The sequence below is a fragment of the Buteo buteo genome, chromosome 19 (genome assembly GCF_964188355.1).
Source record: "Buteo buteo chromosome 19, bButBut1.hap1.1, whole genome shotgun sequence".
Taxonomy (NCBI): Eukaryota; Metazoa; Chordata; class Aves; order Accipitriformes; family Accipitridae; genus Buteo; species Buteo buteo.
In genome coordinates, this window is record NC_134189.1 from 20,114,334 (window position 1) to 20,132,934 (window position 18,601).

The 18,601-nt window shown below is 39.7% G+C and overlaps 1 protein-coding gene across 3 annotated transcripts in view; it reads right to left on the bottom strand.

Moving 5' to 3' along the window:
- Nucleotides 1-18,601, bottom strand: part of ITPR2 (inositol 1,4,5-trisphosphate receptor type 2) — a 268,975-nt gene that overhangs the window by 71,246 nt on the left and 179,128 nt on the right. For all 3 annotated transcript variants that reach the window (XM_075051507.1, XM_075051506.1, XM_075051508.1), the window contains 8 exons: nucleotides 13,967-14,075; nucleotides 12,079-12,266; nucleotides 10,566-10,749; nucleotides 9,717-9,973; nucleotides 8,578-8,778; nucleotides 6,511-6,621; nucleotides 1,501-1,596; nucleotides 168-287 (listed from right to left, as the gene is read on the bottom strand). In XM_075051507.1, coding sequence (XP_074907608.1) covers nucleotides 168-287; nucleotides 1,501-1,596; nucleotides 6,511-6,621; nucleotides 8,578-8,778; nucleotides 9,717-9,973; nucleotides 10,566-10,749; nucleotides 12,079-12,266; nucleotides 13,967-14,075 — 1,266 coding nt within the window. The remainder of the gene's footprint in view (nucleotides 1-167; nucleotides 288-1,500; nucleotides 1,597-6,510; nucleotides 6,622-8,577; nucleotides 8,779-9,716; nucleotides 9,974-10,565; nucleotides 10,750-12,078; nucleotides 12,267-13,966; nucleotides 14,076-18,601) is intronic.

Consider the following 18,601-nt stretch of genomic DNA (forward strand, 5'->3'; position numbering starts at 1 on the left):
TCACTTGTCCTGCTCTCAGCAACTTTCCAGATAAAGTCATGTTGTACACAAACATAAGCCAGAAATCACAAGAAGGGAAAACTCCCTTTTTTGATCAGACAGGTTTTGTGTGGCATTTAACCACATAATGCTTTTCTGGAAGCAGTCACATAACAGCGAAAACATACCTGATGTGCCAAAATATAGATATTATGGCCAACATCTTTTGGGGAGATGCCATCATCTCCATTCTCCTCCTCATGGTCACATTCAAGGCCTTGGTTATATGCATTCTTCATCACATCCACCTGTAACACAAACCCAACCAAGGAGAGATGAAATAACTGCCATGCTTGGGGAAAAAGCACCGAACGCTGTGTTTGAACGCACTCGCTTTGTTCAGCTCAAGCCTGGGTGGGTGCCCTGCAGTCCTGCAAGAAGAGGGAGCAGCCTGAGAAACGCTTTCTGAATAAAGACGATCTTGAAGTATTTATGAAGCTCCAAACTGCTACATTTCTCATCAGGAAAACTTCTGCAACCGTGAGAAAGGAACAGGGACGCTGAGTCTTTCTGAACGGGTATTTTCACAAATGCTTTTAAAGACAGATCTACAGATACCGCAGGCAGTCTTGTGGCACTTAAGAGCACAGCCACGATCCCTCTCTGGCTAGAGCTGGCTGCAACGTCACGCAGCATTCTCCAACCAGTTTAACACAAAAAAACCACTAAGCCAAAAAGAAAAGGAAGATACAGATCTGGGCAGGGCACTGGGGTAATTCCAAAATATTCAAAAGCCTCTTACAGGACCAATGGGGCGAAATCCTCTGTTCCCCACGCAGGGCCTGATCCTGTAGTTGTACCTTAGGGGTGGCCTCATCATGCTGACGTGCCACCATGGCGATGACGCCCTGAAACCAGCAGGCCACTGGGCTCTGCCCAAGTGCAGGGCCTGATGCCCACAGATCTCCCCACAAAACAGGTTTTTCAATCCATGCTGTTACATGGTCAATTGGATTGGAAACGATTTCTCCAGACTTACAATCTATTTAAAATTCCTGGAGACCTACACAAGTATCACGGTTGTTCCAAAATACAGCAACAACTGCTTGTAACTGTTTGCTCATGAGACGTATGTGTAACATACAACATACATACATACCATGTATATATTACATGTCTACACACACACTTCTGTTAGCACTGTTTCACAAACTGTACAAGCTTAATTTCCTAGCCGCTGACAAAGTGTACTTGAAGACAGTCTACCAGAATATAATAATTTAGTTAGGAAACAATTACAGAAAAGTGCTTGGAACGGATAAAAATAATGAAGTCGTAAAGACTGAAATCATGCATGCTTGATCCTTTTAAAGTACTTTTTGTGAATTAGTACTATCCTGATACATTGTGTCACTATACACTGCCAACACTTTTCAGCTTAGATGCAGATCATTTTAAAAATGTTTTAATGATGATTTTTTTTCAGCCAAAAGATTTATGAATATTCAGAAGTTTTCTCACCAGTTCCCTTGGTCTCATGTTGAAAAGGATTCTTTCCGCATTCTCACTGTCATGCCTGCTTTCCATAATAGCCAGCAAAAGCTTGGAGGCATTGTTCTAGAGATACAAAACCAAGTTAATACAAATTTAAAAATCTATTTCATGGATTAACGACCCTTGCATTTGTTTTAATTGAGATTACGAGGACCACATTTTTAGCGGATAAGATTTTAAACTACTCACATCTTTTATTTTCCTGACATATTTAATAGGGTTTTTCTCCCATTTTCATGTCAGCGTACTGTAAGGTTAACTAACCCTGCATGCTATATTGGAAGAAGTATTTCAAATATTGAAAAATACTCGACTTAAATACAGAGCTTTGTTCTATGCTGTGCACAAGAAACAAAATCCCGTTTCCTTTTCTTATTGCTCATCTAGCAATTTTTGCCATGGCTTTCTATTAAAACAATGCTCAACAGAGGTAATTACAAAATGTATTACATGAAAGGTTTCATCATGCAGGCAGGTTTCCTTCCCCTTTGGTTTTTATAAAGTCCAATTGGTTATTATTTGAAAGGCTACAAAATAAACTGTTTTCCTACATTCCTGGAATTTTGTTTCACTACCAAATACTCCAGGGGGAACATATAAAGATATTCTCTACTTTGTCAACTGGCTGCTTTTCACTGAGACCTCTCCCAAGGATTAAATAGCATGAGCTTTAGCAGCAGTAACCCAGTAGTGCCTTAGACTTCGGAGACCTGTCTGAATTCCAGTTAAATCAGATGCTGTGAACAGGAGAGGAAGAATGGTTTCAGAGGTTTGACTGCTTTCTGGCAGAGCACGGTTGCCTTGGTTCACCTGCCACAGCATCTCACAATCATCCTCTCTTACAGACCAAGCTGTGTGAATACTTGGAAGTAGACCACAGTCCCACGACACAGGTAGGGGCCAGTAAAACTCTCAACCCACCATAAAACCTCTTTCTCAGCTGCTTATTGCCAGATGTCAGCAATTCAAACTGAAATTTCTTGCAGCGAGGGTATGCCTCGGACAATTAGTATTGAGAATCTTGGAGGAAGAGGGTTCAGCTGCTTTTGGGACTGAGGCAAAAAGAAAGATGTTTCTGCATATTCAAGCAACTTCTGTTTTAAGCAGCCTTTGTATCTCCAGGTTTTGATAGCAGAGCTGAAAATCTGGAGCACTAGAGGCCAAGATAACACAATCATGCAAGTTGTAGTCCCCAGGGAATCCCAGCCAGATTTGTCCAACTCATAAGCCTTTTTTTAAAATTATGATTTGAATACTATACTGTGGAAACCTGCTGGAATTTCACAGCTAAAAGTCCTCAGAGTTTCTTCTTGGTGGGCACAGAATCACAACAAAATCATGCAAGTTGGATCACAAAAGCCCGCATTTGAGGGTCTCCTTTGGACTGATCTTTCAAGCAGTCCAACCCCCTGCTCAAAGCAGGTTGCTCAGGGCTGTGTCAAGCTGAGGTGTGAACATCTCCAGTTGGAGGACTGTAGGATTAGAAGTCAGCAGCAGAAGGAAGAAGAAGATGAAAGGAGGGTGGATGAATAGAATGTGGATTTATATATGACAGGGTAACTAGGACCTTCTGGGAGAGGATATTGGGAGCTGAGTGAGAAGCCAGGAGAGAGGGGACTGGGCTTGCCAACACAAGGATGAGATAAGGACAAAGAACAATGGATGAGAAGAGAAGAAAAGACCAGACTGGGACTGCCTAAAGGAGAACGGGACTCTGTATCAATTTTTCCATAGCTCCCCTTTCCTTTTGCTCCAGAATCAAACCAGCATCATCCATTGGAAAGGTCTAATCAGACTCTTTATCTTGCAACCTACATTGCAGAAGATTAAGCTGCACAATCAATGCGGCCAGGTGGAGGGAAAGGATAGCATTTTAAGACACCTGACAGGGTGCTGCTCTGAGGAACTGGATGCTGCTTTTTCTGCTGCAGTTTTCCCTCACAATGGCGACCAAGTCAGTTGTGGTACCATCAGTAGGATCTTAAACTGAGGAGGAGGGAAGGGGGCAAGACAGGCTGTGAGGTAGCTTGAGAAGGAAGGGGAGGAAAGAGTGAAGAAAGGCACCAGTCTACTTGCTCATGGGTGAGGAGGAATTTGAAGCTATTTCCCAGTGCAGACAATCCTGGGAATGGAGAGAAGTCTGCTGCAGCTTTCAGGGAATGATGAAAGGTAAAAGGTGGGTAGGACTTTGTGTCATCAACAGCTAGCTTCTTGCTACTGACTCAGCAAAAGTGGCATGCCATAGCCTAGAATCATAGCAGGCAGGCACGTCCTCCAGTATTTTTTCTCTCTAATCACTTGCACCTGTCATTGAGAAGCTCATTTCACTACTTGTTCCTCATTTGCTGCATGCTTTGAGACCCTAGGATCTGATTTCCATTCCCAGATATTAATGAGGAAAAGAGGTCCATTACCTGGAAAATACAATATAAAGTTCTTCATAACACATTAGTACTGCAAAAAATTAGTTCCCAGAGCTACAAACAGGACAGCCCAAAGCACTTCTGGCCTTCATTTCTCTTTACCTGAGTTAACATCTCACCTCCTCCTAAGAATTTTTGAAAAATAAATTAATGGGTGAAGCAACTAGATGCAGCAGAGTAAGGTGCTATGAGAAAAGCCAAAAAGACACTCATATTAGACTCTCTTTACCCTTAGACTGACAATGTCTCTTCATCCTGCCACTATACAGAGTGGCAGATATTGAGGTCATACTGTGTGCCAGGGCTTAAATACTAGTCAGTAAGGAAGGCCGGGGGTCATACTCAAAATAACAAGAGGCAGAACAGAACATTGGCCATCTGTGCACTCAGTGAACAGTGTCTACCCTGCTCACTAAATGATTTGGGAGTCCAGTGGAAAATATAATCCATGAAGATGTAATTAAATACCACATCACAAACTATGTGCAAAACAAGCTAAATTAAGATGGGATGGGAAAATATAATTCTGTGTTGCCTTTGCTTTGGTTGGGGGGCATGAGTTCAACCTACAATGTTCCCTGAAAACAGTGTCTGAACTTCTGTGCAAGTGTGTGGGCCTATATACTTTGCATTCTGTATTTTCATTGCCAAATTTATGTATTCGCAACTTTAGAGTTGCCTATGAACACTGACAGATTGTCGATGTTAAACATTAGCTGGTAGACTCAGCGCTACATTATTTTGATGTGTTGCCACTCAAAATAAAAACCAGTAACTTCTTAATTTAGATCTAATTCTTGACATCACATCTGGCTCAGCACTGTGTCCAGTTCTGGGCTCCCCAGTATGAGAAAGATATGGAATTAATGGAATGAGTCCAGCAAAAAGCCACAAAGATTATTAACGGAATGGAGCACTTTTCATATAAGGAACGGCAAAGAGCTGGGACTGTTCAGCCTGGAGAAGAGAGGGCTCAGAGGCATCTTATCAATGTGTATAAATAACTGATGGGAGGGAATGAAGAAGAGGGAGTCAGACTCCTCTCAGCAGTGCCCAGTGACAGGACAAAAGGCAATGTACACAAATTAAGACACACATTAAATTCCGTCTAAACACAAGAAAACACTTTTTTACTGTGAGAGTGATCAAAAACTGGAATAGGTTGCCCAGATGGGTCATGGAGTCTCCGACTGTGGAGATATTCAACTGGACACGGTCCTGGGAAACCTGCTCTAGCTGACCCTGCTTGAGCAGGGTGGTTGGACAAGATGACCTCAAGATGTCCCTTCTAATCTAAATGACTCTGTGATCCTGTAAAATCAGAATCATTTCCACAGTTTGAACCTTTGGAATCATTCACTACAATTTTTGCTATTTAAGTAAGGCATATATAGCCTCCTGTGAACAGGGCCAAACTGGTCCTTGCAGCAATGTCTCTAAACTCCATTTTTGGTTATTACATAGTAAAGATGTTCTACAAGCATTTGCTAGCTTCATGATAATGGCAAATCAAAATGGCACTGGAGTTACTGTGGCTAGGTCTTTACAGAGGCTGAAATTTCGACTTCAAAAGAACTGTCTGCATGTTCAAAGTTAAATGTCTGCTTAAGTGTTTTGCTTGAGGGGGGCCTGAATTACATTGCCATTCAAAAATGTAATTACAGTTATTAAAATCATGTGTAAAACACTGTTGATTCAATGTTTCATTGTACATGATATATAGCTATATTAATTATTTTATTAGACATCCATAATGTTGCCAATATGATGCAATGCAGACACCACAAAGTATTTGCTGGTTTGAGGGAGGAAACAGAGCATCTGCAATGGAAATACTTCGTTCGGAAGGCAAGAAAAGGCAATAACCCAAGGCTCCTCCTGACAAGTTCTACACTACTTGGCAGATAGTATAGCTGCAGAGCTCCCCTCTGCATGCAATAGCACACAGACTAGAGAAACTTTACAAGCCTATCCAACTCTCCACAGAACACACCAAAAAATTACAAGCCCTCCCACTCTACTCGTCGCCCTCCCACTCTACATGTTGTCCTCCTCCTCAGAGGACACTGAGAAGGGAAATAAAATACAATTTACTTTAACCTTGTTTTCAACTTTATTTGACATTACAGGTCATCTGATATATTACTCTTTTTTCACAACATCTCCTTCTCAAGTAATTTTTTAAGAGTTCAGTATATAAAGAGAATGCCTGACTTGTTACGTGTCTGTACAGTGTTGCTATTTTCAACCCTGTGAGATTTTATGCCCACAATATAGACTCTTCAATGCTAGCTATGTCATGTCTATCTGATAGGATTTTTTTTAAAAAAGCTGAGGACATACTCCCAAACACAACAGTGAGTCAAAAGGCCTGTGGTAGAGGGCCTGATAAGGATTCAGAAGCTGAGCTGATTTGCAAAGTTTGTTTTCAAAGGCTTCTGAGTATATTATGCTATGGTAAGATTAAGTAAATGTCAGGTTGCCTAGAGCTCTTGCATAGGTATGTCTTCTATTATTACCCAAATTTAAATAAACAAATTTACATTTACTGTACCTTTAGCTGAAGCACCAAGTCCATGCAGTATTTGCCAAGAGGGTTTATGTCATTCAAGATGAGTGCAATTATAATATCAATCCCATTAGATTCATGGGTGGCTATGCAAGTCTGCAAAATAAGAGAAGAGAAGGGAGTTGGGGGATGGGGGGAGAGGGAAGGAAGGAGGGGGAAAGAGGGAGACAGGATGGGCAGAGGGAGGGAGAGGGAGAATATGTACATCAGCAGATTTCCAAAACAAGGACCCAGAACTGGAAAGACCTTGTAGCAGCAATGAACCACCCAGCCAAAGCAGAGCAGCCTGAAAACATGCCACAAGAGGTGCTGGGGAAGACTTGTGTAGTACAGAACTAACCCCAACACTGCCAGTAGTGAAGTACACAACTGCAAAATGGTGGTGCAAGCTAAAACATGCTTGCAGTGAATCATGCAGGGTTTGGCACTAAGTGGTACAAGTTACAGGCAGCAGCCCACAGGAGCACTGCCAGATTCAGCTGAAGACACATGCAGAGACATAAAAGACATGCTTGAATGTAGGCACAATCAAATCTGCACACTCAAGGTCTTAATTTGCACTCAGCAACCAGCATTAATATTGTCCTTATAGCATGAATTGTTTGTGAAGATTAAGGTTTTCTACATGCATCTGGATGTCCTGTATAGAAAGACATTTCTGGACATGGAATTCAAAACTGTAATTATGACCAATGGTACTTCCCAAATGCTTTTACAGCTGGAGTTCTGCACCTTCTAAGCCTTGTAAGCAAGTGTCAGTTATACAAAAGCCTATGGTATTTTTATTTCTAGCAGGTTTATAGGACAATAGGAAAGGAAAAGGTTTCCAGAAAGACAGACGGGGGAAAAAATGAAAATAAGAGTCTGGAGCATTTGCCTCTGAAATACACTGAATTAGACTTGCAGTTGGTGTAAACAAGCATAACTCAAATCTTGAGTGACTTCCCAACAGGTAGGTCTAAGTAATAAAGTGTAACTAATCATTCCCTTCCACTATCAGCATTCCTCCAGTGCTCCTCAAGTAAACTTGTTGGAGAACATGTTAACTTGAAACATATATTTGTTTTCATCTCCAGTCCTGTAATTATTCTTTTTTTACAGATGTTTTTCCTATTCATTAATGGATCAAATATGACTTTAAAATTTAGTCCGCTAAAGGAGTTTTTGTTTGTTTGTTTTTAAAGTATTAAGCAAAGGCAGTTGATTACCAGCAATGGCAATAACAGCACTTTACACTTCATTTGTGCACGTTAATGAAGTAGCATTAATACTGCATGTATTTCTTCAGCTATTTCTAGTATCAAGAATAGATTGCATCTGTAATTTTGCCCACTGCAATTTTCCCATTGCTAATCCATAGTAAAAATTCTGCTATTTCATCTACTGTGACAACTTTACTACAGTTCTCTTCAGATCAAATATAGCAGCATGTAACTACATTCTTTACCTTTCTATACCGCCTCAGCATGGCACTAAAGAGACATCTACCAAAAGTCACAGCTGTATGACTTAAAAGACTGCATCAAGCAAGGCACAGAAGATTAGAAGCATGGTCTTTAGTCTCATCCATTTCACTACTGATACCATAATTAAAGATGCTGCTAGGTAGTATAGCAGGATAGTAAGTTAAACTTTGTGGCAGTTATGTGAATTAAGGAAAGTAAATGTTAGCAACCTATATAAACACGAGCAAAGGCAAAATGTATGAAAATTAAGAAAACAAGATTGCGTTTGTAATGTACTTCCACAACTGTGTCTCAAAATCCAGTCTCACAAAGTGACATTTAAGCCACAGACCCACTGACATAAGAAATTAAACTCTCTCCAAAAGGACTGGAAACCCTCCATGTAAGTAGATATACTACAGGAGGAGTCTATTTTGAGTTCTGACTTAAAAGGATTGCTTCCCTTCAAGCAAGGAAAGCTTGAAACTTAAGTTAAGCCTAGTCGTAGCAGTTACAAGTGAATTTATGTTATTAAGAACACTGAAGGGTTTATGACAAGCACACAGATACCATACTCTTCTGCATCCAGAAGTTATTTGAGCCCTACCTGGTTTTCATGGCATGGGCCCTGGCAATATTCGGTCAAGCTTTCCAGCGTCTGGTTCACAAGAGCCACGTTCCTCTCATTGATGTAAAGCCCCAGTAAGCCCAGCCCACCTGTCGTGCTTCCACAGATACAGTCCAAAAACTGAAGGGTCTCACAAACAAGGTTGTAATTTGTTTTGTTGTTCTGATGTCTTAAAAAATTCTGGTGGATGGAGAAAAGAACACACAACCCCGCCCCCCCCAAAAAACCACAGAGAGGGTTAGAGTGAAGTCAGACACAGTCTTTTTTCATGAAAATATTGAAGGGTACAATTTATGACCATATGACCACTGTACCTTAGGAACTGAAGCACACTACACTGTAGAAAATATATTATGCCTTAGTGCAGCAGTTGAGAACTGTTATCTGATTAAATCAGTAGAGAAAGGAGAGCTTAGGAAAGTGAACTTTGCAAACATCTGCACTGGCCTTAAATGTCATATATATGTCCTGCATACCTGCCCTCATTCATCTATTACGACCCTGCTCTTGGAAGCTTGTGGCCCCACAGCTGAGCAGGTTTGGTGGCACATTACGACTGCTCCTTGGCAGTGCCAGCACAGAATGGTAGCTTAGCTCAAACCACCACCAACACTGCCTTAAGGGAGGCTGCTGGACACAGCACTGAGAAATATTTGCAGAAAATTCATTTTGCAAAGGTTGCTATGGGGACAGTAATTTCTACCAGGGGAACTGATAGCAGGGACACACGCAGCATCTTAAAGCCTTCAATCATAATATCTAGGGAAAAGAGCAGTACCCAAACTTTGCCCAGAAACTTCCTGTGGTCTTCAAACCTGTGGTAAGTGATCCATCATTTCTGCACAGAAACCATACTAAGAGGGACATTTAGACACTTCTCAATTCCATGTGGCTATGCTGTGGCCCCCAAGCAATTTTTGAGGACATAAACATGAGCTCCATCAGAACATGCAAGTGGCTCTTGAAAAGAGTTATTTTACCCCTTCGACCAAAAGAAGAACAACATTTTAGACACCTCTATTCTGTAACAGGAGCCAGGCATAGGTGTGTTTTGTTTCCCTCATGATGTTCCAGCTCCTGTAATAATTCTTTTGGAGCCCAGCTCAAAAACACTTTACCTGGAGCTCTCGGTTGTGGTTCTCGCACAACAGCTGAAGAAATCTCAATATTGGCTGCATGATTGCAATAGCAGGGCTCATGATTGCTTCTTCTGTGGACTTCTCTTCTGCATTTGCAGCATCTGTTCCTGAGCCCATAAGATCTATTTCTGGGTCCATTTCTCTTCTATACACAGAGTAAGCCTTGGATGTTGCAGAAGATGCTTCTGTTAACTGTCCTTTCATACCCTCCTTCAGATGCAGGGTTGAATCCTTTACTGAAAAGAAGATAATTTTCCTTCATTTTTTAAACTCTTTCTCCTCATTTGATTAAACAATAAGAAAACAATAATAATGAATGCAACTTTTTCTTTGTTGGTGCCTAACTTTTCGAAGACCTCTAGGCAACTTACAAAGAATATCAAAGCAACATTCATGCAGGGATAGCATGTTCCAAATAAACCACAAACCAGAGTGAAACAGAACATTAAAACAAAAAGCCCTACTATTTCTCTCCCATATACAATAAATGATGAGAACAATGGAAGGACCACAGGGTGGGAAATCAGTTCCTGCGCTTGCTCTTGTGAAATAGTCCCATTAGTAGCAGTCTTTACTTTCTGCTTCTCTAAAAACATGGTTCTATATCTTCTGTATAAACTGGCATAGCTTCACTGATTTCATCAAAGCTAACTCCTTGTAACCAGCTTAAGAGAAGGCCTATAACTTAGAGAAAAACAGGCAAAAGATGCAAATTAGCAATGATTAATATTAAAGCTTATTGACCAATGAAGCATAGTGTCAGTGGTGTAGTACATGCGGTTTGAATATAATGCACTTCTCCCCTCTTTTACATGGGTGCTTCCTTACCTCTCTTTTTGGGAACAGATATGGTTAGGTCACTATCATCATCTTTCTTTTTGCTCCCCAAATCAATAGTGTTCACTGTCACCGTCGATCGTATCTCCTGCTGAGCAGCTTTCATGCGGTCATACAGGACTTTAAAGAATTTTTCTGACTTTTTTTGCTCCTTCAGTTGCTGGTAAGTTGAATACTGCAAAAAATATGTTCTTTAGATAGCAGTCTTCTAAAGAAGAAGAAATACAAAAATACACTATTTTTTGTGAAACAAATGATGAATAATTACTTCACTTACACAGAACAAATGTTGGCCACTGCCTGACCAGATCTTTCACAAAGTGATATACAAGGCTGGTAACAAAGATTGATGATAACATTTTAAAATTTGGATAAAATGGTGAGCACTGCTATTTACAATCTTTAAAATGTCACAATATTACACTTGAAGTTAAATTACTTTGTGATGCTCTCCATTTCTCCAGGCATTCTAGAGTTAGACTATTCCATCTACAAATAACAGTGAAAAGTAATTGTTATTATGTAACAAAAGAGGAAGCATGAAACATCTAACATGTAATATTAGATCTTAGTTTATACACATTTTTTGTGCTTCCCACAGAATTGGAATTAATATTTTAGATTATTAAGTCCAGTCCCTTAGTATTACTGTCAAGAAGGCTGAGTACCATTTTCAACAGTTTACAAACTCTATCTTAAAGTAAAAGCCTTTTACAGCCCCTAACAAATAATTTTAAAAAGCTGCAACAACATCTCCCTTCTTTAACATTTTCTGGACACTCTGTAAGGGCCACTGATTGTATTATCTTTTTTACAGAATAAAGATACTGGATGGGATTCCTCTCATTTAACTTCTATACTCTTGCAATGAGGTGTAAGTTGGTTATTTAGGCTGCCTTCACAGGCAATGATGAGATATGGGGAAATGTGGGGAGCAATTCATACCATCTCCCCTCTCTTATGAGAACTCTGCTGATCATAGAGTAAGAATAAACAATCATCTTATTTGGCTAAAGCTGAGTGACAGGGATATCATTCACAAAACCTAGAATCCATAGTTTAAAGCAGTTATCTTCTATGGACTGGGGTACTGGTCTTCTCAAATGGCCAGTTTTTCTCTCTTTGGAGATTTTGATAAATGTCCCTAAATGTTTCCAAAAAATAACTTAATTTTATTGCTATTATAAACTTGAAAGTATTGTAAATTTTAATTTTACAAAGAGAGATATGAAATAACTGGAGATAATGGTCATATGGCAAAGACCAGATTAAAAGCAGCACTGTGCTACACAGAAAGGGACAGTTGAAAAATGTTTTCTTCTAATGAAGAGTCTACACTATGAGATATTGCATAATAACAGGGCATATTTACATTTGTATTATAGCGATACATATTGTAGTGATAAACTTTTCACAGAACTCACAGCAAAAAGGTTCTTTTTATTTGCCTCCAGACTACATGCATTTGAAAATCAATATGTGAATAAGTAAATGAAATAAGTACCTGTGTTTGTGTATTTCCACCTTCAAGCAACGCAATGCCAAGCAAAATGCCTTCTGAGAAAATTCTGTCATTTTTGGTGTTTACTATAACATCTATGACTAGTTCTGATGCACCTTCTTTATCCAGAAGGCACTGGATATCAAACATGGTTACCCCAGACTTATCTGAGTCTTGTCCTGAAAATCCACCTGCAAATTAGACAAATACATACCACTTGTGTTTGTTTCACATATGTCTATGAAAATGAATCTATTAGTAATAGTAATTTGTCTTATGCATACAGTAGCAATGTAATAAATTTAATTTTGAAATTTTGTTTCAGGCAAAATTCTTGATACAAACAAGATTTTTGTATGAAACTGCAATGCTGGGCTCTAAGAATAAGAAATAAAACAAAAACCTGAACCTGTTCTGTCATGATATTCAAACAACAAAGAAGTTGGAAATTACACTGATTGGTCCACCGAGCCCCTTTTTTAATTCCACTGCTGCATACGCTGAACTGTGTGTATGGTCAGTGCTCTGAGACCACTTTTAAATCTGCTTTTCAGTCTCAGGCCTAATCTATACAAAGATTGTGTACTGGTAAATCAACTCTGGTTATGTGTATGACCTTCTAGCTAGATACTTTTACTGATATAACTCCTACACCACTAACATCACGATGACGTTCTTTAAGAACAGAGAGTTGAGCTAATCCAAATTAAAGGTGTGGTTTTAAGGAATTTTGTTAAATTGCATTAACTTATTAAATCAACCATCTTTTATTATCACAAATTATCATCTTTCCCACTATACTTACTTTTATACAGATTTAACTGCATCTACTTCACTAGGAAAAATATAGTACTGCTTTAATCAGTACTGCTTTGATTAAACTGATTAAAATGGTTCAGACTTTGTGATGAAGCCATACACAGGCATACATATATATATGCGTGTGTATATGTATACATGTACACACACACACACACACACACTTTTTAGAGAGAGAACTAAGAAATAGTAAATCTTTACTCTCCTGTTTGTTAGGGAGCAAAATCTGGTGTACAGGATATTAAGACTGTAAACATTTCCAGTGTCTACACAGAAATAGTCAAGGAGGATCAGTTGGGTAACATTTGGAAATGCCTGCAAATCTGGGCATGCCTTTAATATATGCTGAAAATGCAGTGGCAAGTATTTTGACCTGACTCAATACCTAGCTTCTGCCTCATTTCCTATGACATACGTTATTTTGGGTTTTCTTAGAAACCAGCCTACAGTAACTTCCTGTGGCTTCTATAATGGAATCATACAAAAAGTTAGGTTATAAGGGACCTACAGGGATCATCTACTCAAATTTCCTGCTCATGGTAGTTAGAGCAGGTTCATCAGAGTCTTGGCCGGTAAAGTTGTAACAAGAAGTGACACATTCTGCAGCCTCTGGGGGAAATCTGTTCCATTGCCTAAACAGTATCTTTGTGAGAAGCTTTTCCTTAGATCTTTTTTTTTTTTTTTCACATATCAATAAAGGATCTGGAATTTAAAAAAAATTTTTTTGTTTCCAGAAACAGCAACATCTTTGTTCAACTGTTTTGCGCTTTGCTGAATTTCTGGGTGTAGATTTACTGGCAAATTAAAATGGTGTTAACAACTGGACCTTGTATGATTGATTGGGGGGCATGGGGAAAGTCCCTGCTTCGGTACCGCCCAGCGCACACCAGCCATCTGAGACAAGTGCATGCAACTCAAAAATAGGAAAAGTTTGGTACTACCTCTCTTCTAACTGGTTACAGAATGTGTTTGATTTATTTACCAGTTCAATCCCTGGAGCACTTCCAATGTGCCTATTAGAAAAAATTGTGCTGCTAATTTTGTTCTCTTTGAATGACCTGTGTTGATTTACCTCCCACTTGTGCAGTTTTGCTGTAGCTGGCAGACAGAGGCCCATTCATACCACTTCCATATTCTCCTTTAAAGTAGCGATATAGGAGTATTTTCCTTAAAGTGTTGCCCTTTAAGAGAAAGATAAAAATAGAAGAAATTAGAGTTGTGGCCAATTTCCTTTGTTTGAAAAGCAAGCTGTTTAACATAGATACATAATTTATTAGGTCTTTCTGTTATTATTAGTAAGCATACAAATAGTAAAGTCGTCCAGAAAACAAACATCTAATGGTCTTATCTAACAAATCTCATGGGAAGAATTCTAAAATACTGTTGTATAAACTTCCTTTGAAGTTTCTTTTAAACTTATTGATTATAAATAAAATACCTCCACCTCAGTAATTCTTACTGGCTATCTGTAAGATGTGTATCTTGAAACAAGTGCAAAGAGCCAGTGCTCTGCAGTCAGTGTGTCTGTGCCCTAGCCTGCCATGGCAGTACTTTCTTCCTATTTTCTGCAGCTGAGTAGTATCACTCCCTTTTCTCTGATCTCAGATAATCCAGCTGATCATCTGAAAGAAGCCACATCACATGAAATATTAAAACAGAGATATGACATTTGATAGAATAGCTTAAAAAGCATTCTCTGTATCGCCTTGTTCCTTTACTTCCAAAACCACAACCAGTCAAAATTTGCATGCAGCTCTCTGAAGATCTTCCCTTTCATTTTGCTTATGTTCTGCAGCACAAGACATGTTGAATTAAGAGTCGGGGGTACCAATTACTTGGCATTTTTATTTTGCTTTCAGTCTCCTGGGAACACCTGCAGTCAACACTCAGCTTTACAGAGGCAGAAGGTGACACAACAACTGTAGGGGTATGTGTAACCTAAGATTTTATAAAGAAAAGAGTATGGCAAGGTCTCTGATGATTACCACAGAAGGGGAAAAATTGTTCATTTCAACAGCATGGCAGTAAAATGGGACAACTTCTTCCTTACTTTTACTCACCTACTGGTTTTAATGAAAAACGGTTCTTAAAAATATGTGCACCAGAAGCATTCTCAGTACTTACCAGCTCACCAGTACCTGCACATTAGTGCAGCAGTCAACTTTTCAATCAAAACATCTCTGTGGCCACCACAGACAGCAAGCAGTGGGGAAGCAAGTCTCAGACACACCTCAAGAAGCACTACTCACACTCCCACTTCTTTGTTAACTTAGCAATATTTCCAAGAACAACCACATGCCACAGTGGGGCTTCACTGCTTCATGGACCTCAAAGACAATGGGCTTGTCCACCTCAAACAAGTGCCAGAATGCTGTATTCTGTATGTGTAGCCTGACAACACAAAACAGCCATTCTTTCCTAGTTCTTGCATTTTGATGTTTTAATTTGATAATAGTCTATACAGAGTTCCTTCAAACAGCCAAGAAAAGTACAAGACCTATAGTAAAATATCAAAAGCTATAAATACAATGGCTGCAAGAAAAATAAAAAGCATCACCTATACATCTGTGGTGCCATGGAATTTATTAGGTGGATTTTCCAGGTAAGCTTAAGCCAGCATGCTCTACGCTACAGTGGAAGACAAAGAACCAGAAGTCTCCAAGGACCTCACAGAGACAGATTCTTTCTCAGCCTAGTTTGTGATGGGGTTTAACCCTGCATGCATGGACAAGGTATGCTAACCAAGCTCATAAGAGATTTCAAGAAGGCTAAGAGCACCAGCTCCTCCTGCTCAACATCCTGTCTCTAGCTGTGACCAGACTCCAGTGTCTTAGAGGAAAGTGAACCTCATTTTCCTCATCTCCTGAAGAAGACAAACATATTACTGAAGAGAAAATAGTTCCCACCAGAACTGATAAACATGGACTAAGAACCACGATAAAGTCCCTTTTCAAACTCTCTCAGGCATATGTATCACAGAATCATAAAACTGTATCACACAAACAGTATCATAGAGCAGAAACCCTTTCTAACTCCAGACTAGGACCCAATCCAGAATGGGCACTGCACTGAGACAAGATCTCTTAATCAGAAAGGCTGGCATTTGCCATACCACTTGATTAACCACTTGGCTTGAGGCAACATCCTCAACCAACAATCTATGCAGTCCGTTGATGACTAACACAGTGCCATGGTAAATTATATAAACAGTCACAGTGCAGTCATGGGAAGAAACACCAAAAGCCATCTATACATAGTTAAGAATAATACCCGTGGTCACAAGCTTTATTTTTTCAATCAAAACAGCCTTTATTTTATCAGGAAGAACATTTAAGACCATGAAATAGCATTTGACTAATAAACTGAATGATTTAGCACTTGGGTCTTACCGCCTGGAAGCAAGTAACTGTTAGCACGTCTCAGATCTTCTTCCTGCCTTGTTACCTTCAAGGACACCAGGAGGAGCAGTGATAGGAAGATGCTTCTCCAGCTGGCTATGGCAAGGGGAATCCTGCTCCACCCATATCCAAACTAAGGCACGGACTTCACTTCTTGTCCCAAGGAGCAAGTCTTAATTATTAGGATTCCTGCTCTCTCTCAGTCCTCTCAACCTCCCACAAATCCACACAACACTCACAGTTCTCAGAAGCCAAAGGGTCAAAAGTCAAGCAGATCGCATTTGAAAAGCAGAAATGTGGTAGAACCTCTGCTTTGCCTGACAGCTGTGCCAAAAACCCTCAGACTCAGCCCACATATTTGCAAGCTCAGGATCTTCATCCCCTTTGTGATGAACTTGGGCAACCATACGACCTCGGGCAGCCATACAACCTCCCCAAGTCTTGTGAATCAGCTGCCACTACAAAGAGCAGAAGAGCCCAGCCGTATGAACCGGGGCTGAGAAACGCGCCAATGCTCATGCCGTGTATCAGACATGCCAGTCATCTCCAGCAAGTAACTGTGTGAGGCACCATGCTAGAAAATGCTGGAAAGACCCAGCTTCCAGAAAAAATGCTGATCCTGCTGGTGTAGGTGTCTGGGTATGCTTTTATGGGAATGCCAAAAACCAGTCAAGAACAGCCCCATCAAGTGGTCGAGACAAACTGCTGCCAGGGCAAGCGAGACAGCCATGCCATTGATGTCCTTGTAAATGGTTTCCTAACTTAGTATAACCACAAAATTAATATTGCCCAAAAGCAAATGATCACAGCAGTAGCATGAATAAGCAGTCTGCAGCAACTGTTACTGACACGCACGTTACTGAAGCAGAGGCCAAAAATAAAAGCAGACTAGGCAGCACAGTACTATCTTCCCCAACTAGGTTTCCAGCCTTCCAAGCTGAATCCCTCCCCTGATGGTTACAATACACTTTCTTTTATACCTCTTATTAGGGTATGGAAGTGGCACGTAAACATCACTCAGCTGACTGCAATCCTTCTATAATGGCTAGAACATTGTATAGCTTTGAAAAAACCACAACGAAACATAACAGTCTTATTGTTAGCCATGAATACCGCTGTATTGTCTCTAACAAAAGCTAGGATAAAGACTGAGGACACAAGAAAGCAACAACTGGTTATTGTTGTTGCAGTTTTAAATAGCTAGGGATTGACAGACAAAAGTTTCCAATAGGGAAAAATTATTCCAATAGGAACATGTAGACACAAACAAATTACGTTTTCTCAGTCCGTATTTCATTATACTAGTTGGTCTTTAAACTTGATTTAAATGCCTTACTACAACGGTTTATTCACTTTCCTTCTCTAAGCCTGCAAAAGGCTGGTTCCACATAAGGATGGGGTGTTCCGCGTGGGGAAGCAATGACTGAGAGAAGTATGTAAGGCTTATCGTGGATACCTGCATCAGCACCAGCTCACTGTATAACACTGCCAAAAATTATTTGTTCTGTCTTCTTATATAACTTTACACACTTCTTAAGGAACTGGAATGATATTTATGATGTTCAGAAGGCTGAACTAGATGATCTGGTGATGTCTTCTGGTTTTCACTCTACATTAAAATAATGAAGTGGAAATGCTCAGATTATCAGTGATAACACAGAAAAGGCAGCCACATCCACCAAATATTTCTGTGATACAGTGAATGATGTTGTGAGTATATTTCAGCATTAATCCAGGAGGATGCATGAAAATTAGTCATGTTAAATCTTCAGATTTGAATAACTTGCAGCCAAGTATAAAAGAGGAGCTGGCTGGGATCTCTGGTATACTAATACAGGTTTTCAGAAAGTTTGGAACAGATACAAAATTCCAGAGAACTGGGAGAAATCTAACATGCAATGATACTCTTAAAAAAGTACACAGGAGTAACTTTTTATACCATTTACTGAAATCAAACCCACTGGAATGAATTTGATATAAATTCTGAGAAAAACAAAGGAATGGCTGATTTTAAGCTCCATTTACACAAAATTAAAGGAAGCTACTATAAACCAATGGCAGTTGTAATACTGGCATCATGTTGTAATAATTGCCTCAATACGGGTTTAAGAAAAATAGACCTTCTCAAACTTCTGAAGATTATCTTCTGGTTTTGCTAGTAATGAAAATATCACTCTGGTAAAGTTTGATAAACTGGTGATGTGACACAATCCTGTAAGGCAAAATTCTTGATTAAGTAACGCCACAAAGATATTTATCAAATGGCTTAACAGCTAAGTGACTGACAGAATTCAACGCGCAATTTAAAG